At 43.1% G+C, this 9,032-nt stretch overlaps 1 protein-coding gene across 5 annotated transcripts in view; it reads left to right on the top strand.

Annotated features, from left to right (window-relative positions):
• Window positions 1-5,113: 5,113 nt before the first annotated feature.
• The window catches only part of GABRA5 (gamma-aminobutyric acid type A receptor subunit alpha5), an 84,122-nt gene continuing 80,203 nt past the window's right edge, over window positions 5,114-9,032 (top strand). The window contains exons 1-3 of one of the 5 annotated variants that reach the window (XM_082736020.1): window positions 5,114-5,183; window positions 6,729-6,788; window positions 7,190-7,349. In XM_082736020.1, coding sequence (XP_082592146.1) covers window positions 7,264-7,349 — 86 coding nt within the window. In that variant the 5' untranslated portion in view covers window positions 5,114-5,183; window positions 6,729-6,788; window positions 7,190-7,263. Of the gene's footprint in view, window positions 5,184-5,213; window positions 5,458-5,550; window positions 5,710-6,728; window positions 6,789-7,189; window positions 7,350-9,032 lie in introns of those variants that run through there. The other 4 variants (XM_082736017.1, XM_082736018.1, XM_082736021.1 and 1 more) reach the window with 4 other exon arrangements.

The raw sequence follows: 9,032 nt of genomic DNA, 5'->3' as shown, positions 1-9,032 counted from the left end.
TGCTTGGAAAACTGAACATTCACATGCAAAGGAATGACTTTGAAACTTCACCTAACTATATGCGAATATGAACTCAGCATATGTCAAAGCTAAAACTATCAGACTTGATAGAAGAAAGTTGCATGAGTTTGAATTTGACATTGATTACTTGGATATGACACCAAAATCAGCCAAAAAAAAATAGACAAATTGATCGTCATCAAAATTTAAAATTTTATGCATCAAAGGGCACTATCAACTCAGTAGAGAAGCAACATAAATAATAGGAGAAAGTATTTTCAAATCATATATATGTTAAGGTGTTAATATCCAGAATATATATTTAAAAAACCGTATCGTTCAAAAATGGAAAAAAAAGAAACAACCCATTTCAAAACTGGTCCAATTTCTTTAAGAAAGTATACAAATGTCCAGTAAGCAATGATGTGATGCTCAACATTACTAATCATTAGAGAAATGCAAATCAAAACAACAGTGGCTATTATAAAAACAAAACAATTGTAGCTGGGTACTATAAAAACAACAAAAACAGAAAACAGGTATTGTTGAGGAAGTGGAGAACTTGGAACTCTTGCTCTTAGGAACGCAGAATACTGAAGTCACTGTGGAAAGCAGTAGGCGGGTTCCTCAGAAAGTTAAACATATAAAAAAATTAAACATACAATTACCCTATGATCCAAAAATTCTACTTCTGGTTATACACAGAAAAGAACTGGGAGCAGGGGCTTGAGCAGGTATTTGTATACGAATGCTCATAGAAACATTATTCAGAGTTGTTAATAGGTGAAACAACCCAAATGTCCACAGATACATGAATGCATAAACAAATTTTGGCCTATACATAAAATGGAATGTTATTCTACCTTAAAAAGGAATAAAATACTAATCACATGCTATAACATGTATGAACCTTGGAAATATTATGATAAGTAAAACAAGAAAGACACAAAGGGAGTATTATTATATGATTCTACTGATATGAGATACCTTTTCAGAACAGTCAAATCTTTTAGTGTCAGAATTATACGCTTAGACAAGGTTAAGTGTAATTTTATATTAGGCATACCTTACCACAATTAAAAAAGATAATTCATTGTTAATGTAAAAGACAACTGAGTCACAACCTATGTGGAAGTAACGTGTGACAACAGCAAAAACAACAGAAAAAAAAAGAAGTATATTATAAGATTCATATACCATACATGAAATGGCATAATGTTAATTAAAGGTAGACTATGTAATACTTTAAAGGTATCTATTTTAAACTCTAGGACAACTAGTAAAAACAAAATAAAATAGATATAACAAGTAATACAGAGAAAAATGAAATCAGAATAGAAAATTGTAAGTCTTTTTAAAAACCTCAATTGCTTCAATTGCCAAGTAATGTAAGTGAAGGAGTCAGGCTAAGTGTAAAAATAAATAGACTACATTGTTCTAAGAAGCCCATTCCCAAAATAAGTGGAGTGGGGTAGGGCGAAAGGACAGAAATGTATGCCTATGAATTGTTAAATCTGCTTTCAATTTTTTTCTCTTTTAAGAAAAGCCAGAGATCTCGAGTATTTTCTCACTCATTTCTTTGCTTACTTATTTATTTATGTGAAACCTGGTTTTTAATTGTTTTCTCTAATTTATTTTAAAACAGTACTGGCTAATTAAAACATGGTCATAGTTTATATGTAGCCTTCAGATGACTAATTTAAATAAGGTGAGTGCTCTATTTGGCAGCACATATACTAAATTGGAATGATATGAAGAAGATTAGCATTGCCCCTACACAACAATGACACACAAATTCATGAAGTGTTCCATATTTAAGAACGAACGAATGAATGAATGAATGAAATGAAATGAAAATAAAAGAAATAAATGATGAATTAAAAATACGGAGTATGCTTTCTGTGGATGGAGCATTTTTTACATAGCATACCCCGTACCTTCTACCCTTGTTCCTTTGTTCTGTCTACCCTTGTTCTTTTGCTTTTTCTGATATTTTCTGTCAAATACTCTTTCAGAGTCCAAATCAAGTGCCATCTTTCCCTGGAATTTTTCTTCCTCTTCTAGTCAAACTTGAGCTTTTGGTTTTCTTAACAATCAAGACTGCCTTGTCTCTGTTTGGGCAAAGCACTTAAAAATCTGCTTTGAATACCCAAGAATCAACTTATTGTTCCATTAATGAAATAACTCAAACGTCTATTAAAGTCCCAGCATGGGCTGACACTGTGATGTTCTTACCTGCTTTTAGCCTGGATTTTCCTCCTCCCAACACTTTTTCTCTATACAGTTTGCCAAGGTGAATCTCTTCTAGAATTATGTCCTTCCCCATCCAACAAAACTATTCAGTAGCTCCTTCTTATTTGCAGGAGGAAGTTAACTTCTTCCCATTTCCTGTCTTCTCCTGGTCCCAGTACATCTGCCTCATCTTACCTCTTGCTTTCTTTCCCCTGATTCTTCATAAATACAAAATTAACTAGAGTCCCACAAAATTGCCTTATTCTGTACAAGTTAGCTCTTAGCTTAGGACATCCTCCACTCAACTTGTCAAGCTCTGCTTCCTCATGGTGATATTGGTTCTCCATTTCAGCCATCTCTACTACATCTGCCCACATGAACAGAGCCTCCCTTCTCAGTCTCTGCTTAGGATGGCATAGAGGGGGTGTTCTTGGGGCAAGTGCTCCACCCATTGCCCAGTTTCCCATGTTCAACTATTTTAGGCTCTCACACTGGAAACTCATTCTTAATGAGACTGGTTAACCCTGAGGTTATGTGGAACTGGGGTGCCCTCTACTGCTTTCCAGAACTGTAACTATTTTGCTTTATGTCTTTCAATAAAAGGGAAAATGCTAATGGAACAAATGGGAATTCAGCTGATAGACTGTTATTTCTCAGGGTAAACACTGAATTCTGTATCAAAACAAATAAGCACTATTAAAATGGTAATAAGTATTCCTCTACATATGAGTTTCTATATAATTTTGATATGTCATTATTTCACTATCCCCATAGGTCCATCTAACCTAAGGCTCGGTTATATGTTCATAAAAATTAAGAAAAGAGACTGGGTTATCATGTCATCATACGGAAGAGGTAAGTATCTAAGCCACAAGCTTAAATAAATTTAAAAGATTAGATTTTTTAAGATAATTTCCACTATGTTCCATATGTTCAATATGCACTGAAATCAAACTAATAGAAATATTACCCAAAACATAGATACTTTTAAAATTGATTCATTAAAAGAACATAAATTCACTTATAGTGGATATTTCATTACTTATCAATGATATCTTGATAAGGTGTTATTGTGAAGATTTAATGTCCATAACTCTCACTAATCCCAAAGTAATCTCTGAGTTCTCCACATTTTCTTTTCTTGCAAAAATTTCTTTTTTTTTTTTTAATTTATTTATTTATTTGACAGACAGAGATCACAAGTAGGAGAGATGCAGGCAGAGAGAGAGAGGAGGAAGCAGGCTTCCCGCCGAAGCAGAGAGCCCAATGCGGGACCCGATCCCAGGACCCTGGGATCATGACCCGAGCCGAAAGCAGAGGCTTTAACCCACTGAGCCACCCAGGCGTCCCTCTTGCAAAAATTTCTGACTGACTTTGTTTCATAATGTGGAAAGCTTTAAATTCACTAGTTATTTGAACTCTTTCATTTGTCTTATGCTGTTTAATCCTGAAAGAAAATTAGCTGTCACGGGTATACCTAAATCTAGAATTCTAAGACCTAAAAGGTGAAAATTATATTAAGTTGATTCTGATTGTTTTTAATGATTTTGACTGTCAACAAGACTATCTCAGTGATAGGCCTTTTGAAAAATTAGAAAATGAAGAAATGTATGTGTTCAAGTTAATCAGTTTAGAATCAGAAAAACCTTTCAAATGAACATCTCATCTAATTTGTACTTCATGAAGAACCACTAAAATCAGAATTATTTAATATTGTGGTAAATGTATATCCAGAGTAACACCTCCTGTATATTTGTAACATTTCATACATTTTTTTATGTCTTGTTCAGAAATATATTTAAAATTACTCATTTTTGGAGAAACTCAGAATTTTTGAAATATGCAAAAGTATCAGCAGATAACTTAGATTTGGAACACCTGGTATTAGGCACAACTGAATAAAGTAACTTCACACACTGAAAGATTAAAGATCCTTTCTGCAGCAGAGTTAGAGACTTGTCTTTTCTCACAATCATTCTGTTAAAAGTGACTATTAACAATGCAGTGTCACAAAAGCTGTGGAACAGTAGTATAAAGCTCATCATTTTCTTGGTGGTGTAACTTTAAATCTTGATCATTTTCTCCCAGATGTTTTCATAGTCAAGAGGCATCTACCTCCTGAGGTACTGGGCTTGCTTTTTGCATCCATCTTATTTGTGCTGCTTGGACCCTATTTCCTTCCAGTTGTCTTTAGTGCCACCTCGCAGGGTCTGTACCACTGAGACAGAGACAGACATAACTCAACAACCCCAGTACTGAAACGCAGGTATGCATGGGTACCAGCGGCAGTGCAGTACACCAATGTCCCGGGTCCCCGGAGCTTTCCCGTTGCTTAACCCCAGAGCTGCTCTCAGGTCTTCAGACCCACAACCCTTGCTATAGACACGGTTTGTTGTTGTTGTTGTTGTTGTTGTTGTTGTTGTTTGTTCAAAAAATAACACTTCGGGGGGTGGGGGATGTATATTGCGATTAGGTAAATTTTAATTCTAATCCAGTTTTGCTCTTTCTTTCCCGTCGCAATGAATTACAGGTAAAAAAGGAGCCTCACTAAGGAGTTCTTCCTCAAGAGAGGAGGAGATCAGGGCATGGAGGCCTGTGGTAGGACTGAAGAGGAACACAAGGTTAGGGAGGTACTCAAGCTTGGACCTAAAAAGAAAAACTTGGCCCAACGACCTCTGGCTACCGCTTTGCTGACAGTCCCCTCCACCTTTGCTGTAAAAAGGGGAAACCAGTGGTTATTACAGGAGGCACCAAATATGCTCCTGAAGGCCATCAAGAAACTTCAGATATATGGCCTATTCCAAACCAGGCCAAGCCGCGGGCCCTCAGCCCTCCCCCTCTGCTGAGCCGGCCCGAGGGCGCATTTGGTGAGAGTCTGGCGGCCTCTACCGGAGTGCCTCTGCAGAGGATCGTTCGTCAAACCCAGAGACGACATGTGGCGCTCAGGAGAGGTGAGAGCGAGTGCGCGAGTGCACTGGGGGCGCGGGGGGGATCTGCAGCGGGGCAGCGCGCGGCCTCGGGCGCGGCGCAGAGCGGAGCCGCAGGGCGGCGGCGGGAGCGCGGGGCGGCGGATCCGCTCGGCCGGGGAGAACTGGGCAAGTTCGCGCTGGCAGCATGGGGCGGTGACGCCGCACCGGCCTTCCGCGCCTGCCAGCCGGGCGAGAGCAGGCGGAGGAGGAGGAGGACGATGCACCCTCGCCGACGGCTCGCCTTCCTGGCAGCTGGGTAAGAAGATGCGGGCGAGGGTGAGAGAAAGGGCGGCCCCGGCCGGGCGCGCACCCCTCCCCTCGGCGCTCTGGAGCCGCGAACTGCATGGCCCGGGAGGGGAGGTGGAGAGCAGGCGGGGCGCCGCAGGCGGCCGGGAGCGCAAACTTTCCCTCGGCGACTGCGGGGGCAAAGCCAGCGCGGGAGGGCAGGGGCGGCCTGAGCGGTACAGCCTGGCCGGACGGGGCATCGGGGCTCACCGCGGGCCCGCTGGTAGGACTTGGGGTGTGGGGACACACGCCGCCGCCGTCCCTGGAGCCGGAGGGGCGAAATCGCCCACCTGGAGGACCCCGCCAGCCCCGGGGCTCTGAGGCGCGGGGTGTCCCGGCGCTGCTTGCGGGGTGGGCGCGGACTCCGCGGGGGTGTCGCGGGTGGGTTGGGCGGGCTGCTAGAGGCCGGGGGTCTCGGAGCCGCCGCTGCACAGCGCGCTCCTCGCCGAGGAGGCTCCGACCTGAGGCTAGAGCAGTGGAGGTGTGTGAGGGCCAAAACGAGCGAGGGAGGGTCGGGGAGCGGGAGGCGCTGGGCGCGCTGCTGCGGACAGGGCGGGAGGCCGACGCTGCCCGGCCGCCGGCGCCAGGTTGGCTAGGCTGCGGCTCCGCAATGCCGCCCCCGCGCCCACCTGCGCCCGCAAACCCCCACCGTGGTCTGGGGGCGGTGGGAGCGGAGCCTCTCTTTGGGGGTCTTGGCTCAGGGCTGAGGGCGGCAGGAGGCGCCGCCCCAGCTTCCCGCATGCAGCGCCGAGTGCTCGCCGCCCGGAGTACGGCCCGGGTCAGGCGACAAGCCCCAGGACGCGCCCAGGCGACCACCGCATGGCACCCTGCCCTTCTTGACAGGAGGGCTTCAGCTTCTGAGGTGGAAGTACCTGTTGTATGTTTCCCAATTCCCGAGTTCGCCAGGGGTCTCCTTGGGAAAATGTTCCTTCTGAACACGCGGTGTTCCTCTATAGTGTGCACCTATTTGCGTTATGCGCATATCGAGAAATATGTGCCTTCGCTAAGGTTAGTTGCAGAGCCCAGGGACTGTGCCTGCCTGGACTTAAAATGCATTAATTAGGGCCCAGCACAGAGATGAGAGTCTTCCCCAAATGTAGTGATTAAGTTATTTAGTTATGGGGACAGAATGCTGAGAAAGTGGCAACCTTCTCTTATAAGCAGATCTTATATTATCGTGATCCTGTAGATTTGTTTCTTAAATGTGCCTTTTTTCCCCTCTTTCCACATACTTTCTCTCAGCACCTTGCAGAACAAGGAGTAGCTTGCTGGCTTTGAACGCGTGGCAAATATTTCAGAAAGGTAAAATGATTCCACTTGTGGATTTGACAGATGCAAAAAAAACAAAAAACAAAAAAGCCCACAATCAGATAACTTCAAACATTTATTCTAATAAGACTAATGGGTCATTTGATAATATGTTGAGAAATAAAGCAAAGTATTTGAAATGTGTAAGAAATAAATTAGAATGAGTCTGCACTCTAAAAGCGGAAATTAAGCCCTATTGTAACTCCTTTTCATGCCCCAACTTACTGCCTAGTAGACACAGATAACACAGTGGAGCTGTGTTTGTGAAGGACGGCCAGGTCTCTTTGTAAATTGTGCTGCTGGCAGTATGAGTTGATTTCAGGAGTTGTCACACACATACACACACACACACACACATTCATATTGTATGCTTTCTCCCTTTGTGTACCTTTCAGCTTCAAGATCAAGTTGGAGAAAGGAACAGTTATTCTTCAAAATTCATCTGCTTCAACTATTATTCTTATTGGGAATGGACAATGGAATGTTTTCTAGCTTTATCATGATAAAAAACCTCCTTCTCTTTTGCATTTCCATGAACTTAGCCAGTCACTTTGGGTGAGTTACCGTCTATGCTTTTATTTTATGGGTTTGGTGCACAAGTGCCTTTAAGAAACTTTGGTGACTAGTACATCAGCATTGTCTTTGCAGTCCTATGCCCTTCGATTTGTTGTAGAGTCCTCGCCCTACCCCATGCTCTTGTTTTGAGCAGGGCTGTGCCACAGAGTATGTTTTCAGAAATGGAAGCAGAGGTGGTTTCAGAGGAGTCAGCTGTGTTTTCTCCTACTCAGGTTAAAACAAGATTTCTAAGTTCTCATGCATGAAGGACACTTACTGATTGTCAGTGTTTTGGTTGCCTTCCTTGGGTTCCATTATGCAAAGCAATTGCCTTGACAGCCAAATCCACACTGTGTGGCATTGACAAGGACGTAACAGTGGTCCTGGCCTGAGGCAAAGGCTTTGAACAGTGGCCACCTGAATGCGGGTGTAGAAACTACTACGTGTACTAGAAACTACACGTGTCTGAAGATCTGCAAGACACACCTGGCCATCAGGCATTATTGATTTCTCGAAGCTCTTTCACATTGACCTTTAGTATTAGCATACTGATTATAATCTTTTTGTTTTGTTTCCATCAAACTAGGCATAACCAACATCCCAGGCAAGGGTTCTTATGGGTGCTGATCCTCCTCTCCTCCGACCTCCCCAAAATTGGTCTGGCTAATCAAAAGGAGTATAACTTGAAGTTGAGGGAGCATAATTAAGAAATTAAATTTCATGACAGAAGTTGTCAAGCACTTGTTCCTTAAAAATTGGTTCCAAAAGTTCCACAGTGTAGTCCACACTCACATAAATCATGGAGGGATCTTGAGCATGCAGCAGCTTTCTTACCACCCAGAGACCCCTTCTCTCTGGCCAGTAGGGAGGACCCTCCCGGGTACATAACATTCTCTGTCCTGTGGTCATTTTCTGCTCTTCTGACCTTTCCAGGTCTCTGCAGAAGAGAGAAACTGTGACCATTCGCAGTTGCCATGGCTGGTAAATGCCCACACTGGGACCGTAATCCAGGTCAGCCAGGGGCATGCTCGACCCTCAGCATTGTCAGAACGGCAGCCCGAGCATGCTGATATGCACAGGCAGAGTATTCCCTTGGGACAGAGTATTCATTGTTATTCTTGCCTTGCTGGTCGTCTTGACTTGACATCTCCCCTATCCTGTCTTCAGTTTCCTTATCTGTTCAATGAAACTTTTCCTTTCCAAAGTTTCTCCCAGCTGTCAAATCCTATCAACTGTGGTGTTCCGGGTGTTCTCCTGAATGAAAATGTTGTAAGTGAACTCATACATAGAATTCACATTTCCAAGTTAAGACATGAGGTAGTTAGTATGTTTACTGACATACCGCATGTATTTAGCAATATTTCAGAGGTGAAGAGTATGCTAGGATTGGAAACATTTTCTTTTTAAGATTTTGGTCCAATCTATTATCGTGAATTTGCATTCTGTAGGCATGAAGTTTCTACACTCCCTGGTGGCTGTCAGTCTGAAGTATGAAGTCATGTGCATATATGGAGACTAGATATTAGACGCAGCTATGCTTTCTTATTTAATTTGGTGGCTTTCAGGGGTCAACTTCAAAATAGAGAGATAATTGCTAGTTTCCAGAAGCTAATACTGTACAAGTGGTATAGGACACTTCAACCTCCCCATAGAATTAGCTGTGAGAGAAGTTTTGAATTTTAG

This window comes from Mustela nivalis (genome assembly GCF_964662115.1).
Source record: "Mustela nivalis genome assembly, chromosome: 6".
In the NCBI taxonomy this organism is placed as follows: Eukaryota; Metazoa; Chordata; class Mammalia; order Carnivora; family Mustelidae; genus Mustela; species Mustela nivalis.
Note: the sequence above shows the minus strand (reverse complement) of the source record. Positions and strands in the feature narration are given on the sequence as shown.